Source organism: Eptesicus fuscus, chromosome 9 (genome assembly GCF_027574615.1).
Source record: "Eptesicus fuscus isolate TK198812 chromosome 9, DD_ASM_mEF_20220401, whole genome shotgun sequence".
NCBI classification, from domain to species: domain Eukaryota; kingdom Metazoa; phylum Chordata; class Mammalia; order Chiroptera; family Vespertilionidae; genus Eptesicus; species Eptesicus fuscus.
The window spans coordinates 51,392,753-51,412,228 of record NC_072481.1 but is presented as its reverse complement, the minus strand read 5'-3'; the positions used below and the strand labels follow the sequence as shown (position 1 = coordinate 51,412,228).

Genomic DNA, 19,476 nt, shown 5'->3' with positions numbered 1-19,476 from the left:
ACTTTTCTTCTTGACTCTTCAGGTTGACTTTTTAAAGTTCCTCAAGGAGGTAATGATCGATATCACAGAATTGTGACCTTGAGAATTCAGTCATGGGGATAGGACAATAAGCAGCGATCCAGTAAACAGAGGTCCAGCCAGAAATTCATGGCTGGAATTTCAGCTTTTCACAAATCACAGTGGAATTTTACATCCCTTGGAGGCACTTCTTTTCCTCAGCCAGCCAGGTACTGAGATATGACAGGTCCAGCTGTCCACTAGAGACTACTGCTGGATGGATCCTCCAGCAAGAGATGCATTGATATTTGTGGAGGGTCTGGAATTTTCTGTAGGCAATAACTCAGATGTAATGAATATAAATTAAATGTTGGTTACATATTCAAAATTTCCATCCTTGTAATTGTAAATATTTATTTTCACTTCCTGTCAATTTTTGCATCAAATGTCTTCTCTCACATACATACATGCACACACACACACACACAAACACACACTCACATATAGACAAACACAGCTCTTGAAATTCACACAGATATCTTGAGGCAGCAAAGATTTAACAATAACAAAAGAGTTGATCTTCTAGAAAGATAAGTATATTTTAGATTTCTCAGAAAGAGAAGAAACTCAAGAGACTACCAAGGATTATGTTTAAAAATAAATATTTAAAATCCATGGGTACTAGTTTAAAATTTTCAAGTAAGTTTAAATGTTAAGAAATACAAATGAATAATCAAACTCATGGAATTCAGCAAAATTCAGATATTATTATTATTATTGTTAGTATTAAGAGATAAGGTAAATGATTTTAATTTACTGATATATGGACAATTATAATATAGCCTGTCTCAACTAAGTTTTGTTTTGTTTTCAACAGATTTTTAGTAACTTTAAGCATAATCTTAAAACACCAAATAAAGTGAAAGACTTTTTGAAATTATATTTAAGAAGTATCTTTTCTTTGTAAATAATGTCTTTGGGGTACTAAAATTATTCTGTAAACTAACATTACAATAATTCTCACACAAATTCAGTCTTCTGTTTTCCTTACCCCTAGGCAGACAGAATCTGAAGTTGAAAAAAGAGAAAGATTGGAGACAAATATGCTGATAGCTTTAAATAAGGAGTTCAATAGCTGGACAGTAGAAAACATGAAATACAGCATTCTAGGTATCAAAAAGTTTTAAACTGTGGTATAAATACTCAACGGGTGTTTAATGATTTTCCAAGGCCTGTGTAGGAACTGACAGTTTTTTAGATTTTATTGTTCTTAATTTTTTATATATTTTCCCCTAAAAGTGACCTGCCTGAGAGTAGGTATGTGGTTGGATTTATAACAATTCATACCTCCTGCTTTTAAATCATCTTTCAAAAAATCTTTGGAACGTGCAGAATCATATCACGGAGCATGGCCCAAAGTATAAAACTTTCACACAATAAAACAAGGAGTTTATTTAAAATATTGGTGTTGATGTTGAGACAATGAATAGATAATTTCCAAGTTGCTTTTTAACATATTGGCAGGATGTTATAACAGGGTTATAAAGTAACAGAGCCTTAGGAATGATTTTGGTGACAGTACTTACATCTCTCTGATGAAGAAAAAGATTTGAGTGGCATCTCTATAACAGGACTCATTCCATTCTCATAGTCTAATTTAAGAAAACTGGATTTATCACAATTAATTCTGGACCCAGTTTCATGTAAGCATCTATATATATGAAAGCCTAAACAATAGAATTACCAAACTACCAGACAACTGGTCGACCAGTCACTATGACACACATTGACCACCAAGGGGAAGATGCTCAATACAGGAGCTTCCCCCTGGTGGTCAGATCACTCCCACAGTGGGAGTGCCACTCAGCTGAGCTACCCATCCCAGAGACCCACCAGCCCGGCGGCAGCCATGCACTCCCTCAGTAGTCCTACAGGTCCAATCTCCAGAGAACGGGCCAGGTACCAACAAACCAGCGCCACTGGCATGATTCCGACAGTGCCTCTGGCCTCCTGAAAGTCAGCCTCTGACACCACGGCTGCTTCCCCTCCCTAGACACTCTGCAAGGAAGAAATTATGTAAAGGTGGCCGCCAGGTGGCTCCCGACAACCAGCACAAACGTCAGCGGGATGGAGGGATGGGGTCCGGATCTAGGGCCAGCAAGGGCATCCCATCACCCACCCAGAGGGCCAATTGTGTCCCCCCACCCCCTCAGGACGGGCGCCAGACACAGGGCTCATGGCTGGTGAGTGCCGCTGTGGTGGTGCGAGCCTCTCAGGATCAAGACTGACTGGGCATGAGCCCACGGCATGTGCAGTGGGGCCAGGATGAGTGGAAGTGGCAGGCAGAAGCAGCAGGCATTGTTGGACTGCTGGTTTTGGTCCAATCCCCACAGGCCACACTGTGGGACCCCACCTGTGCATGAATTCATGCACCGGGCCTCTAGTATAGTATGTTTACTCAAACAAGAAAATTTGTCCATGTGTCTAGATAATACCACCTCATTAAGACATCCAACATTACACAAAGTAAAAAACAAAGTTTAATAAATATTTATCAATATGCTTAATATAATTTAATCAATTGTATGCTATCAATAATTGTAAAAGTAACTTCATACACAATATTTTTTACATTTAAATTCTTACAGTCATAAGAATTTTTATAGCCAATTTATATATTTAATTTTATTGCAAAGAAGATAAGGTATCAATAAAAGAGCTAAAAATTAAAATTTGATTGAGATCAAACTATATGGTAGAAGTAGAATGAAAATATGAGGTCTAGGAGAAAAAGAAACAATACAACATTTATTTTAACTAGAGCTTGTTCATCTTTTTGTAGGTGGATGATAGCAAATATCAAATCACTATTCTGTTAGTTTTTTCTTGGATACATGAAAGAATTAACAGCTTTATTTTTAAATAGCCATAATAGCAATAATCAGAAATTATAATTTTTGCAAAGAACTCATCTTATGATAAAATTTTTAGGTAGTTGAAAAATGTAAAATAATTTTCATAGTGTAAAAAATCATTTTACTGATCCTGACAGCAAAGAGAAAACAAATTGGTACCCTTTTACTTCATCTCACTGAACTTTGAAAGATCACAATGACCATGAAATCTCTAAGTAGAGATTCATAACCATGTCCTACAGTTCTGAGGAAAGTTAACTCATAAAACCTTATCATAATTATAAAACATTTACACTTATATTTTGCTTTATAAGTTGGTAAATTTATCTCCCAGGCACATACTCAGCTGAATTTATACTAAACTAGAGGCCAAATGCACAAAATTTGTGCAATGGGCTTGGCCCCCACCAACACCACCACAACTGCCTCGGCCCCCGCTGCCATGGCTTCCTCTGGAAGGTCATTTGGAAGGATGTTTGGAAGGACATCTGGTCTAATTAGAATATTATGCTTTTATTATTATAGATAAGAGTTACATAAAACAGGTAATACTATATCCATGTTGCAAGTAAGTAACTAAGCTTTAATAGAGATTGAGTTAACTTTCTAGTAAACCAGGGAGTTAGTTTCTAAACTTAAGTTTTGAGTCTCAATATATATGCTTTTTACTAAGTGAGAAGTAATTTTATTTTTTTAAATTATAGTTGACATACAATACTAGATTGGTTTCAGAAGTACAACATAGTGATCAGACATTTATATAAATTTCAAAATACAATTATAAAATATAACACCAAAGCTCTCTTTTTCTATGTGGGTTCTGCTTTTAAGATAGGGAAGTACCAAGGGAAGAAAAGCTTTTCTGGAAGTAATTACTCATTTATCTGCAAAATCATTTCTTGTGAACCAGCCCTGTACTATGACAATGTAGATAAAAAAAGCTTCTGCAAATGCCTCATTTTCCTTCTTCCATTTATATTTTATAGTACAGGCATTTTGTTGTCATTGATGATGATGGTAGTTTGTTTTGTCTTGTTTTTAAACAAAGTTAACCATAGGAAGGTAGGTTAATAAAAGTTGCCTTTATTTACACACTACCAGGAACCTGGCACCATCCTGGACATGTTAAACAAACTATTTTAATTCTCATAATAATGATTTTAGATAAATAATTTTACTAATCCCATGATAAAGGTAAGAAAACTAATGTGAGTAAAGTTTACTCCAGGTTCCAGGGATAGTGCACAAGAAAGCTGACATTTGAACTCCAATCCTATCTAATAATAGACAAATATGCAAATTGACCATACCTCCGACACACCCACAAGCCACGCCCACCATCCAATCAGAGCGAGTATGCAAATTAACCCAAACCAAGATGGCTACAGCCACAGAGAGCAAGGTTTCCTAGGTAACAGAGGAAGCCAAGCTTTCCATAGCCGTTGCAGGCCTAAGCCTCCACTCAAGCTACAAAGTTTCAATTATAGAAGGTAAACAAATTCAAACAAATGATGGCAGAATGGAGCTTGAGAGAGCAGGCCAGGGTTGCCGCCAGCAACAGGAGAAGCAAAGCTTTCCGCACACCCTGGCTGGGCCCACCAGCTTAAGGCAACAAAGTTTCAATTATAATCCCAACACAAATGGCTGCGGGCCTCGGGCCTCAGAGGGAGCCCCAGGCTTGGCTCTGCTCCAGGCTACAAAGTTTCAATTGTAGAAGGAAAATAAATTCCAGGTACCAGGTCCTCCACTTGCGTTGCCAGGGGGTGTGGCCCGCCTGCAAACCACCACAGGCCCCTCGCTCAGGCCGCCCCATGCCCCAAGGGAACCTCACCCTGATCAGGGACACCCTTCAGGACAAACCAGCTGGCCCCACACTTGTACCAGGCCTCTATCCTATCTAATAAAAGAGTACTATGCAGATTGATCATCACTGCAACACACAATATAGCTGCCCCCATGTGGTCAAAGATTCTGCCCCCATGTGGACACAGGATGGCCACCACAAGATGGCCAGCAGGAGAGGGCAGTTGGGAGGCACCTGGCCTGCAAGGGAGGGAAGTTGAGAGGGACCAAGCCTGCAAGGGAGGGTAGTTGGAGGTGATCAACCCTGCAGGAGAGGGCAGTTAGGGGTGACCAGGCCGGCAGAGGAGGGAAGTTGGGGGAAAACAGGCTGGCAGCAGAGTGGTTAGGGAGTGATCAGGCTGGCAGGCAGAAGCAGTTAGGGGCAATCAGGAAGGCAGGCAGGCAAGCAGTTGGGAGCCAGCAGTCCTGGATTGTGAGAGGGATGTCCCAGGGATTGGGCCTAAATGGGCAGTCGGACATCCCTTGAGGGGTCCCATATTGGCGAGGGTACAGGCTGGGCTGAGGGACAACCCCCCTCCGTGCACGAATTTCGTGCACCGGGCCTCTAGTCCTATATAATAAAAGCCTAATATGCTAAGTGTCTGGTCGTCTGGTCATTGGTTCAACCAATCAAAGTGTAATATGCTAATGATATGCTAAGGCCACTCAACCCCTCACTATGACTTTCACTGACCACCAGGGGGCAGACAGTCGACCAGTCAACCAGTCGCTATGACATGCACTGACCATCTCCGACCAGTAGGTTAGCTTGCTGCTGGGGTCTGGCCAATCTAGACTGAGTGAGTCGGGCTAGACATGCCCTGGAGCCCTCCTGCAGTCCCTCCCTGGATGGCCAATCTCCCATGTCCTTACCCGGCCCCGATTGTGCACTGGTGGGGTCCCTCTGCCTGGCCTGCACCCTCTCACAATCCGGGACTCCTCAGAGGATATTGGAGAGCTGGTTTTGGCCAGATCCTGCAGGCATAAACGGCTAATATGTAAATGGACTGAATGACGATGGAACAACCAGTCACTATAACATGCACTGACCACCAGGGGGCAGACTCTCAATGCAGGAGATGCCCCCTGGTGGTCAGTGTGCGCCCACAGGGAGAGCGCTGCTCAGCCAGAAGCTGGCCTCACAGCTGGCGAGTGCAGCGGCAGTGCCCGGAGCCTCTCCTGTCTCCGCCGCAGCGCTAAGGATGTATGCCTGCCGGCTTAGGCCCACTCCCCCTGGGAGTTGGACATCCCCGGAGGGCTCCCGGACTGCAAGAGGATGCAGGCCCAGCTGAGGGACCCCAGAGAGTGCACGAATTTTGTGCACCGGGCCTCTAGTATTAAATAGAATTAATCGCTACATTATATGCTGACTCTAAGAATTGTCCATGTGATGTAGCTAAGAATTAAAATTCAATACTATTTTTAACATTTAACTTCTTTTGTGAAAATCTAATCAGTTTAAATTTGTTTTCAGGGAGCACATGGAAAACCAAACTGCATTTTGTTTTTTTCCTCTGAGGTACATTGCCTAATACATTTGAAGGCATAGATCATATTGAAATATGGTTTAGTCAATTTTATGAGAAGAGGACAGATACATGTGGATTAATGGTTACTTTAGTTAATTATTGCAAGTCTGGCTTCAATTAGTTGTACTTGCAGCCGTCTTTATTCATAAAATAAAATTTGTGTTCAGAATATATTTTAGTAGAAAAAAAAATGAAAGAAAAATCCAGCAGTGACCAACAGAAAGTTTAAAGATCAACATAAATAGAGAGAATGGATTCTTATAATTCTTTTCATTTTTTAAATGTCCATATTCACTGATGCTGTAAAGAAGTATATACCTTTCTGTATATCTATTTTTTTTATATTTATTTTATCAGCTGTATTTATATGCATATAGAATACTTTCTAAATGACTTAGGTACAAAGATGGTTGATGCGAGGTAGTAGAGTTGCTGATACTGTTTGAGTACAGAACTCCATGTTGTTTTTCCCTGGTTCTGAGAAAGAGGTGTCTGTCCTGGCTTCCCCCCAGGGAGGACAGAAGAGCAAGGTGTGCCTGGAGCTTGGCACTTTATCCCGACACTTCTCTGGGCTGATTTGATTCTCCCTCTCAGATGCAGTTACTTTAAATGTCTTCTGCATGCATTTTCAATGTAGTGCTCACTCCCTTTATAGCTCCTGAGGTGAAAGTCCAACTTCTCCAGGAAGCATCTGCCAGGGAGCAGCGCTGCAGACAGAATTCTCCCCACAGCGGTTCAGAGCACCTGCTAGTTAACAGAAATCTTGAAGCCCTTCCAGATCCAAGTATCTCACATTCAAGTCCTCATGGGAGAAAGCAAGCTGGTTTAGTTGGATTCAAAAACAAAAAGTAGAAATGACAGAAACATTTTCCAATTTGATTCATGCTTAAAGTCATTTGAACAAAGCTAGTGCTAAACTAACTTCCTCAATATGTAACACCTTGTCCTTTTTACAATCTCTGCCTCATTCATCAAGCCTGCATTCATGCGTGCACCACTCTTAATGTGAATAAAAGACCTACCTACCTCTCAAAAGGCTCTGTGAATGTTAAATGCTATCATGTATTTTCCATCCTCTTAGTCCATCCATAGTCATCATTCAGTTAATGAAATTTATTATTATTATCAAGACAAGATGATGATGATTAGACTTCAGTAGTAGGCCGAAAATGAAGTTATTTTACCAATCAGACTTTCCTATTTTATTTAGTTATAAAGTACAGGCTCTCTTTACCCATACTTATTTTACTTCATAAATGCTAATTTATATGTTGGATTATTTACAAATAATGTATTGAAGTATTCTAAATGTAAAAATTCCTTGGTGTTGCCCTTTCTAAACACAGATATTTTGCTTAAATAGAGACTTAACTTACATGAGCTAGTAGAAAGAGTAAGATAAATAAAATTGTAGTATTATATAAAAACATGGTTTTATTACAAGTTGAAGTAAGTGAATTTAATGTTTGAAATTTAGTGATTAACCCAAAATCAACTTTTAATGATTTTCTAGGCATTGAAAATGTTGAGTAAATATTATTTTTAATAAAGACTTAAATAATTTAAATTGCACAGTAAAGTAAGACTAAAAGACATGAATTTACACTATCACTTGATTGCATTAAAGTTCCCATCTTTTAGGAATTAGGTTTAGATTTCATGAAAAAAAAAGTTTTATTATCTTTACTTGAAAAGTTTTTATTATTTTATTTTGATTTATAGTATTAAAATATTTAAGTTGTTTGAGAATTTTTTCTTATAATTAGAAACCAGCTTATAACTTTCAATCTCTTATCCAAGATATTTTAATATATCTTTATTATTATTATAAAGAAGTGCTAGAAGAAAATATAAAAGAAATAGATTTCATTCTCTAAAAAATTAGAAATTAGGTTTTTATATACTATATGAAGTAAAATATGCCCAACATGTCATAATTTCTATTCTAAAAATAACTGAACATGTATCATTGATATTACTTAGGTAACTTATGCCTGAAGGTTTAATTCAATTTTGTCATAATGAAGTTATTTCTATGCATTACAAATTTCAATAAGAAAGTCATTTCAGTAAGTTACTTAACCTCTCTGTATCTTAGTTTCCTCTCTGTAAAATGGGCATTATGATAGTACTTTACAGTACCTATCCCAAAAAGTTGTTGTAAAGGTTGAGTGAGAAATATATGTGATGCCCTTATAAGAGTATTTGGCACACAATAACGTTAATATATTATTATCTACATAATAGTATTTAGCTGTTACCTGCACAAGTACATTTTACATAGGTATTTCTTTAAAATGCAATTCTTATTATTTAGAAGGCATGAGTACAAAAAAAGTAACTGAAGCTCATTGGACAGACTGTTGATTGTATGGGTTTTCCTTGACAAAGTCTTATACCTCCTACGCCTGCCAAGAAATAGGAAGATAACAATAATTGCTTCTGCCACAAATAAGATTTTATCATAATAGTAAAAGTGAACTTAAAGTATTAAGTCAACCATAATGTTATATATAATGATATTATTATCTGGAAAATATTAAATATATAATCATAAAACTATTTATGTATATATGTATACACATGTCTATCTATATTCATATACATCTATCTCTATCTCTATCTCCATCTCTATATCTATGTTTATGTCTACCTGTGATTTATCAAGTGAATAACTGGCATGAAAGACATTAAGAAACGGTGCCTTAAAAAAAAAAAAGATAAATAAGAGAAGGGATAGAATTTGTTCTGTTTCATTTAATCTATGCTTTATGTCCTTTCATTGTGGCCTGGACACCAGGATATCAATGCTCTCTTTGTACGCAAGAATTAGCATGGAGGTTGTATGGGTTCTGAATTTATTTATTTTATTTTCTCTGTATGCTTTTAAAAGTTCTCCTGTCAAATTTAGAACTTTGTGATACCATGAAAAGACAGCCATGAAGGTAGCTAGCCAGATTCTTCATAGCAATATTGTTTTCACATGGCATAGTTTTGAATCCAAGGGAAATTAATAAAATAAATTTTCTTCTTTTATTAGTTAGTACCTTTGATGGGAACTTTCATTAATCACTGTGTCTAGAGAAAAGCTGGTCTCTTTCCATAAACTTGAATAAATCCTGGTGTGTAGAGTACTGGTAATGGTGCTAAGGATTATGTTTTTGGAAAGTGTTATAGGGCATTAGAGATATGTAAGTGAAACAAATCATTCCTCAGCAGCCATAGGCTTTTTCCCTAATAGAGCTTTAAAAAATAATAAATAACCTAAGTATGCTAATTTCTACTAAACTCTCTGAGGTCCAACTTTATATTTAATTACCACAGGAGATAATATCACAGACAGAGTCAATTAGAATATTCCAACATCAGTTCGATCAACTAACAGCATTCCAAATAGGACTTACTGCTCCCAAAATAGGGACCTGCTAATATGTGGTAATGTCATTTATAAAGGAGCTCCTTAAGAGAGTTCAGAAGTTAAATGCAATTCTGATTAGAAGAGCATTAGCTTTGGGTTAATTTTATCAACCCAAAGTTAGGTTGATATCATTAACAATTGTGAAACAAAATAAATATTCCAGCCATTTTCTTTCTTTTTTTTTTTAAATTATGAAGCTAAATTAAATTTTATTTTTTTCATCACCATTTATTCTCCTTATACCCTCTCCCCATAATCACTACACTGTTGTCCTGGTCAATGGGTTCTTTCTCTTTTTTTCTCATCCCTTCACCCATCTTCCCCACATAGCTGTCACATTTCCAACAACCAGATGTTTGGAACTATGTATACAAAACATCTGAATGATTGACTGAAAATTGAAATATTTGTCTTGGTGCTAACACAGCTTATGCTGAGGAGTGTATTTTTGAACTGCTTTACTCATCTCCCTATAAAGTAGATAATGGAGAAGATTAAAAAGAAGAAGAAATAAAGAAAATACTTTCAAGAAAATTCATGCCATACTCAGTTAAAGGATGTATTCATTATTAAACATTTTTATGATTATTTTATTGTCTATACTTTACAGGGATCATAAGCTCACTGGTTCTTAAAATGTTCCATTTAGAAATCTGGAGAGGATAAAAAGATCTGAGTTTGTTACCCTAGAATTATGGCTTCATCCTGTTCTCATTAACTACATGACTGTCTTTGCTTCACCAACCTCTCCCTCACACAGGAATTACTCCATCCTTAATAGGTAGAACCTCTCACCCTTGCCGATGTCTGACTCTAAGAGTACACAGCATAGTCTATCACCACAGTTAAGAGTTCAACATTCTAATCATCTTCCCATTTCTGGACTGGCTCTGTTCATGATACCTTCCTTCCTTCCCTCCAGAATTCTTTCTTAATACAGCACACATGGCAGGCAGAATCCTTTGTATTGTAAAGGGGAAAAAATAGGGTGAATATGGGGGTAGAGATGTAGAAGATATAGGTGTTATTCTCAAGGAATCAGATTTATTTGCTTGGCTTATTTCATATATCTATACTAATAATTTATACTAATAAAAGTATAATATGATAATTAGACCAGGAGACCTTCTGGGAGACCTTCTGGACATCCTTCCAGACAAAGCCATGGTGGCGGAGCTGAGGCAGAGGTGGTTAAGGGTGATCAGGACAGGAAGGGAGGGAAGTTGGGGGTTATCAGGCTGGCGGGGTGGGGAGGGCAGGTGGGGGCGAGCAGGCCGGAGGGAGCGGGGGCAGTTGGGGGCAAGCAGGCCAGCAGGCAGAGTGGTTAGGGGTGATCAGGCAGGCAGGCAGGTGAGCAGTTAGGAGCCAGCTGTCCCAGATTGCAAGAGGGATATCCAACTGCCGGTTTAGGCGGCAGATGGACATCCCCCTAGGGGTCTCAGATTGGAGAGGGTGCAGGCCACTCTGAGGGACAACCTCCCACACCCATGCACGAATTTCATGAACCGGGCCACTAGTTTTATATAATCATCTTATAGTTGACATTAAAATATATAAATTTTATATAAGTATCTTAAGATTTTTATAAAATAGAAAGACTTGCTATTTCCAATTTATAAAATCCATATATGGTCATTTGAGTTATTTAAGTTCTAACTCAGTAGTATAATTTGATAATAATTATACAGCAATCTAAGGAAATAATACAAAAAAATGTGGGTTTTTTGTTGTTGTTTTCTTCTTTTTTTCTGAGTCTCACTTGAGGGTTTTTCTAATGTATGTCTTCAAAATCTTTGAGTTGAGACCAATAGCAATTATGAAATATAGTTACCTAAGCCCAGAGGACATAAAGGGCTCATTTTTTCATTTTCACAGCAGAACATAATTTCTGTTCTTCCTAATGGTCCCTGACTTGCCAGAACAGAGGAACCGTGCTTATGCTAAGACTAGGAGTTACAACCCAGATCAGGTCTATGAAAGCGCTCGTGTCTAAAGGCTAGTTAATCTCCATGGTTCTCTAATACCCCCCACATAAAGGAAAAGCTGCTTCTGCTTCTAGGGAGAGGGAAATGCAGAGCAGAGTGTTCAAAATCAGACTTCCATGGTTAAATATCCATTAATAATTAATGTTCTGCTTCCTTTAGAATAGGACAGGTTAAGTAGTTGGTCATATTCAGTAAATAAGAAATTACTTGCAGTAATATCTGCAACATTCTAATCATCTTCCCATTTCTGGAACCTATTTTAAAAGTCTTTGATCTGCATGCATTATGGTGGAAAGGACATTGGATGTAGAAATATTAGACTCAATTATATATTCAACTTTGCTACTCACTACTGGTGTAGCTATGGCAAGTCATATAACCCAAGCATTCCAGTTATTTTCTGGTGATGAATTAGACATAGCAATCCACACACTGCAGGGTTGTTATGAGCATCAGATAATGTGTGAAGGCCATGAATGGAGAGGTCACACAATAAACTTCACAAATCCAGGTAGTAAATGCAAACATTGGAATTATCACAACCCTAGTAGTGGTATTTTAGTATTGTGCCCAAAAGTACAAATGTGATCTTGTGAAATGGGAAATATGCATCCTCTATCTTCTTTCTGCATATTTAAAAGAATGGAAATACACTACAATTGTTTAATTATATCACTAAAGTGGGTTTTATTTTCTTCATTACATGCATAAAGAAAAGCTTTTCAATGAACGGTGACCTTTATGACTTCCACTAGTTTGGATTCTGTAGATGGTGAAGCTGACTGCAAATGAGATTCTGCAATGTACCCTGTTCCTTATTTTTTTCGCCCACTGATTAGTTTCATGCATTTGGCAGCAACCTACCCCTGCTGCATTCAGTTTGCAATTTTGTAGCAATCTCAAACACTGTGTTCAATCCCCCAAGGTGTTCTGTGGAAATGCTGTCAAACTATTTCGATGTATGTGTATTTTCATTCTGTAGCTGTGCTTTGTACTCGTTTAAGAGAACCAGTCTTTAATTTGTATCAGAATGTTTTCAAGATGAAACAGAATTCCAGGCCTCAGCAAAATCACTGATATATGACCAGAGCCTTCTGTTCTAAGTCTTGATGTGCCTGACTTCTATTAGATTCAAAGCTATATAGTTGAATCTTGTTATAGAATACAACTTTGAGTAAATGGCTTCAAATTTGGCCTCAAAATCTACTGTCATCATGCTTACTATCATCATCATCTGGTTCCAGTTTACCATTCCAGTTGCATCTCTCATCCTTCCCTTATAGCTCATGCTTATTTGTACATCCTTGGAATGACTGTTTCTCTCACCTTTCCCTGGTGTTGCCCACGTATATCACCTCTGTTTAAAAGGCTACGTCTTCCACTTCTCACTGCTTTAGCTCAGGCATCTCTCCTCTCCTCTCCTCTCCTCTCCTCTCCTCTCCTCTCCTCTCCTCTCCTCTCCTCTCCTCTCCTCTCCTCTCCTCTCCTCTCCTCTCCTCTCCTCTCCTCTCCTCTCCTCTCCTCTCCTCTCCCAGAAAGCCATTTTCTATACCCCAACACTCTTACTGAGTCAAGTAATCCTCTTTCCTCTTTTGTCTCTCATGTACCTTAGCTTGAATTAATAACATTATTTTTTTATTAATGTACAGTATTAACTACATTGCTTGGCTGTTGTCCTTACTAGACTAAACATTTAGAAGAGCAACAACAATATCTTTTTAAACCATAAGTAGTAGATGCTTCATAAATATTTATTGAATAAATGAATTTGCTACTAAAATTGCTACATTTAATTACAACAGCAATACTATCAAGTGAAATGCAGTTTATAGTTTTAGTGTGCAAACTTACCACTCTGAAAATGCAGGATATTTTAAAAATAAACATGTATATGGTACTATTCTATGCTTTGCTTTCTGTATCTGGTACATTATATTCAGAATTGGGTTGGGTTGAAAGAGGCTGACTCGTACTCATACACCTTTCCTACTTCTTATCATTTCAAAGAACAGAATGTGTTTTAATGTCGAAAATTGTTATATGAACTAATTTAGCTTTATTAAATTTACTTGTCATACAGAAAGAATGAAAACTGATTTTGACTGGTTTTCAATGAAAACACACACACACACACACACACACACACACATGCTCAACACAAAACAAAACTGTATGTAGGTATTGTTTCACATTTGTATTGGGAATGAAGACCTATCAGTGTGTTCATGTTTCCTGTGTTTATGTCTGATGTTAGGATTTGATGAAGTGCTATAATTCAGCATATGAAAATACAGTCAGAACAAAGATAATGTCTCTCATTTTCATTTGATTAATAGTGTTCTGTCTCTGGTAATTTGTAGGTGTTATTTGGAAGATGGAGCTTCAAAGGGTGCCTGGCTGAACCGGTCAAGTATTATTTTTGCGGGAGGTGATAAGTGGTCCGTGGATCCTCGAGTTTCAATTTCAACATTGAATAAAAGGGACTACAGCCTCCAGATACAAAATGTGGATGTGACAGATGATGGCCCATACACGTGTTCTGTTCAGACTCAACATACGCCGAGAACAATGCAGGTGCATCTAACTGTGCAAGGTATGCATTTCCGTAACTACTATACTGGGAGGGACCATGCTTAGAAATGTTCAATCTTTATTTTTTTAAATATATTTTTATTGATTTCAGAGAGGAAGGAAGAGGGAGAGAGAGATAGAAACATTCATGATGAGAGGGAATCATGGATAGGCTGCCTCCTGCAAGTCTCCCACTGGGGATCGAGCCCACAACCCAGGCATGTGCCCTTGACCGGAATCGAACCTGGGACCTTTCAGTTCGCAGGCCGATGCTCTATCCACTGAGCCAAACTGGCTAGGGCAGAAATATTCAATCTTTAGATAACAAAATGATTCAGAAGTAACTGACAATATTGAAAGACATATGGTGATTGACCAGGGATTTATTTTCCTAGATTCCATTAAGTGTAATGGGTATTATAGTCATATGAATCCCCACATACCAAGATAAAATAAATTCACATCACATTGTGATTTTTGTGTATGATTCACTTCCTATCTTTCTTTGAGTTACCCCTTCAATAAATCTTTGAGAACCCATGATTGATACATTAAAATAAATATCTGATAACCCATGAGGGATACATAAAAATAATAGAACTTTTTAAAATATGGAGAATAACTCTTTAAAAGCAATTTCCCAGGTTTCCAACACTCTATCTCAATCCAACTTAAGTTTACTTTGATTAACGTTACAATGAAAAGAAGCAGCCTTCTAGAAATACTTAATTTAAATATAGAGTAATTGAAAAAATATGGTACACAATGCTTTCTACTTTGACGTACTTTCAGTAGATCATAAATCATGCTAGCTAACTTGCAATCTCCAAATATAAACAGAATCATCAAATTATGTTATTTTTCTTGCACACTGCAATGTAAGAGCATATTTATTCTGAACACAAATGCTTCTCAAAAAAATGAAATTATAATGCAAATAGAATGGAAAATGTATATTTTTGCCCTTTACATTATTTCCTCGTGCATTTTAGATTAATCATGGTTTGGTTGCATAGAAATATTATGTTGTGGCACTCAAAATGACATTGCAGCATTTATAAGTAAAATTAGTAACAAATTGTTTGATAATGTGGTACCAGTGAATACACGTTTTATTCCTAACAGGAGTGCTGAATAAGCAAGGTATTTGTACTACCTCTCAGTTAACCCCTTCAATAATTAACACTAAGTGTTATTGTATGTAAATGGCTTACATTGGGAAAAGATTGTTAATCTATTTCCTTATATAAATATAAACCTGAATTCAAATACAGCTTCAATTGTTAGTAAATATTTTGACTTTGTGATAAAAATTAAACTTATTATTTAAGATATTAACTTTAAGGAAGAAAGTATAATGGAGAATTAAATCAGTGAATTTTCTCAATGGCTTTTCTTATTGCTCACTGTAAGAAGCCCCTTATTTAAACGCATAGGAGAAAATAGTACTTTTCACCAAAGTCCACCTTTATTCAGAGATTATTCAGAGATTCCAGAGGGCAGGAGTTTGTCCAGCTTCAAAAACTGACATCCTACCTAATAATAGACAAATATGCATATTGACTGCACCTTCGCTACACCAAGCCACGCCCACCAGCCAATCAGGGTGAGTATGCAAATTATCCCAACCAATATGGCGGTTAATTTGCACATCAAGACAGCGTAGAAAGAAGCCAAGAGCTGCAGAAGGGAGCAAAGCTGCGGAGAAGCAAGCAAGCGGGGCAGAGGAGAAGGGAGGAGTGCAGGCGGGCTGGCGGAGAAGGTGGGGCGGGGGAGAAGGAAGGAGAGCAGGTGGCTGGCGGAGAAGGGAGGAGCGGAGGTGGGGTCTGGGGAGAAGGAAGGAGAGCGGGCGGGGTGGGGGAGAAGGAAGGAGAGCAGGCAGAGCGGGGTAGAGTGCAGCAGGAAGCCCTATTGCAGGAAACTTCCTGCAACGGGAACGCTAGTGAGGTTATAAGTCAGAAACACATTTCTTCTATATCTAGCCTAATTTGATTCTCTGTGTAGTTCAGTGCCCTTGGGCTTGAGTTTCTAGCTTCAAAAGATTCTTACTACATAAGAAAAAGTAAACTTGGACAATAATATATTTGAGTGACTTGAGATACAGACTTTTTGCTTATTGTAGACTTAAATGATGTATTTTAGATAGTGAATATATCCCTTTTTCATTTTTTCTCATTCTTTCTTGTCCCATGTTAGGTGGAGATTTTTAAAACAGACTATGGATATATAAGCCCTGCCTAGAAACTTGTCTGATTTCCATAAGATTTCTTTATAACCTTATGTTACATAGATTGTTTAATATTATGCACATTTTTAAAGCTGTCGCACGCCTTACTCTGGCACTCTTTTTTGCTGGCCATTTGATGATGGTGAATTTTTAAGTGCCACTTCAGGGAATGCAAATTATGAACACACTCATTGAATGTTTTACCAGTATTATGTTTTGTTCCTCTAGAAGAAAAAATGGTTACTGTGTTGAAAGTATGTGCTTGGGACACATTAAAAGCTAATAATTTTACATATTTATGAACATAATTACTTATTAAAAGTTGATTGGCATGTGAGCAGTTTTCCAATTACATTAATAAAGTTCAGGGAATCCATTAATAGGCTTGTCAGTCAATTCAAGAACTAAGCAAATGTCATGAAAAGCCAACCCTGCATAAGCTACATTTTCTCTCAAAGAACGGAAATAAACTGGAGTGCTCCTCTCTCCAGTCTCTAAATTTGTTCTGTTGCCTGGCGCTCATTGTATCCGGATAGTTTTGAAGTGTATGATTTTTGCCACACAATTTGTTAAGCCTTTACTCACCAAGATAAAGAAATTTAGCAATTTAAATAGGAGTAGTAATCACTGATGTCAAACAAACATTGGCTGATTAAAAAAATAAATAAAGCTCATCTTTAATTGTCGCAACTATGTACTCAAAGAAGCTACTTAAAATCATTGTAGAAAGGGGAAGATAAACAGGATATCATGCCAAAGCAGACAATGTGCATGGGAAATTTGTTGGTGCTATTGATTTATTAGAGCTATTAATATCAATGAATAGAGCAATGAGGGCAGAAAAAACACTGGGATACGGGTTGGAAAACCTGGATTCCAATTCTGAAAATTTTCTTCATGAAATGAAGCCTCTCTAAACTCTAATGTTCTCATTGGAAAGAAGAGGCCTCAAAAGATCTTAAGGTCCAAGGCAGTCAAAACCAAAAAGACAGATGACCAAAAAATAAATAAGTAAAAAAATCCAGTGTGATTATTAGCTTTTGATTTGAAAGGTAAAAAAGAGATTTCAGTTAAAAATTAAAAACATATATTCATAGCACTTGTAGAACACTTCCATTGTGCACCATACAAACTAATTTTCAGACAGTAGCATCTTGTATTTACTCTGCAAGTGTGCTTTATTTATCTCCATGTTTTTCTTTCACCAACTGAGCCGAACAATGCATGTACTCATGGAATTTGAAAAATGTGGTGAATTTGGATTTTGCTTAAAGGGTTAGAAATTAGCTAACAGACTCAGTGAAAAAATTACTTATAAGTAATACTAGAGACCCGGTGCACAAATTTGTGCACCAGTTGGATCCCTCTGCCTGTCCTGTGGGATCAGGCTGAAACCAGCTCTCCAACATCCCCAAAGGGGTCCCAGATTGTGAGAGGGCACAGACCAGGTTGAGGGAGCCCACTGGTGCACAATTGGGGCCAGGGAGGGATGTGGGAGATTGACCAGCCAGGGAGGGGCTGCGGGAGGGCTCCAGGATGTATCTGACCCGTCTCGCTCAGTCCCGATCAGCTGGACCACAGCAGCAAGCTAACCTATTGGTCAGAGCATCTGCCCCCTGGTAGTCCGTGCACATCATAGCTCCTGGTCGATTGTCTGCCCTCTAGTGATCAGTGCACATCATAGCGAGCAGTTGAGCAGCCTTAACATATCATTAGCATATTACTCTTTGATTGGTTGAACAGCCTACCAGACGACTGGACACTTAGCATATTAGGCTTTTGTTATATAGGATGATGCTAATAAATCAAGTTACCTAATTGTTCAGTGATAGATGGTGTGCTATGCTTCTCTTTACAAGGATGGGCTTGCAAGGTGTCAAGCAAATGACATTAGCAAATGGTATTTAATGGTCAACCCTTTTGAAGCTAGCCTAGAGAACCACCTTGCCCAAAGTCAACCTCTGTCTAGAGCAACCAATATCTGATGACTGACTGAGCAAGAAGTATAAAGGCCCCTCTCTTTCAGCCTAAGGAAAGTGACTCTGATGGGCCATTTGGCTTTAGGCAGCTGAAGCTGTTGAGCAGTATGTACTGCAGTTTATCATCTTGCTCTGTTCAATCCCACTTTCTTCCTTCTCCAGGGATTTATCACAAGGATATTCCTTAATAAATATCCTGTACTGTCAACTCCATCTCATTTCATTGTTCACGTCCCAAAGATTCTAAACTATGACGATGTTAGATCCTTGCCTTAGGCTTACTCATTGTTTTGAGAAAGGCTTTGTAGAGTAGAAAGAAAACACATTCAAACATAATTTATTATTAACAGTCTGTTTTATATTGGAAGGGATTTAAAGCAGCTTATAAACAAGTATTCAGTAAATCAAGATAACTAGGAGAAATCTGAAGCAAATGATAAGGTTAGATCATAAAATTTGTAACATGATTTCTATATATGTTTGAAGCTTGGTTAAAAAAATAATTCTAAGATTTATAGCAGCTGACACAGAAAGAGAAACAGGATCAGTTATTCATTTCATGGTCCATAAGGTTAAAACTTACATTCTTACTACCTTGATCCTGTTACTCAGAATGGAGAAGGATTTCTACCGAGTCATCTCAGAATATCACTGCGAGCTATGAGGAACAACTCCACAGGACGTGTATAGTTCTCACAGCACTCTTTCAAAAGATTGCTCCTTATAACATGTTCCAATATAATCCAAAGTTCAGGGAAGTTAAAACATTATTTAAAAATTGAAATATAAAGTCAATAAGATGCTACTTCATCTATGAGTAAATTTTAGAATCTGTCCTTCCTGAGTCAAACCTCAACAAATATTATTTCCCTCAGTGGATCTTTGAATAGGAATTTAGGTACAGATATTTCAAAATTATACTTACTAATGAATATCTGGGGAGTAGTTATTCCATATGACTATAGCATAGAGCCATATTCTGTAAAGTCCAGCTCATCTTAATCTAATGTTAA

The 19,476-nt window shown here is 37.7% G+C and overlaps 1 protein-coding gene across 1 annotated transcript in view; it reads left to right on the top strand.

Annotated features, from left to right (window-relative positions):
* The window catches only part of NEGR1 (neuronal growth regulator 1), an 885,056-nt gene that overhangs the window by 326,693 nt on the left and 538,887 nt on the right, over positions 1-19,476 (top strand). The window contains exon 2 of the mRNA XM_054721081.1: positions 14,047-14,279. Coding sequence (XP_054577056.1) covers positions 14,047-14,279 — 233 coding nt within the window. The remainder of the gene's footprint in view (positions 1-14,046; positions 14,280-19,476) is intronic.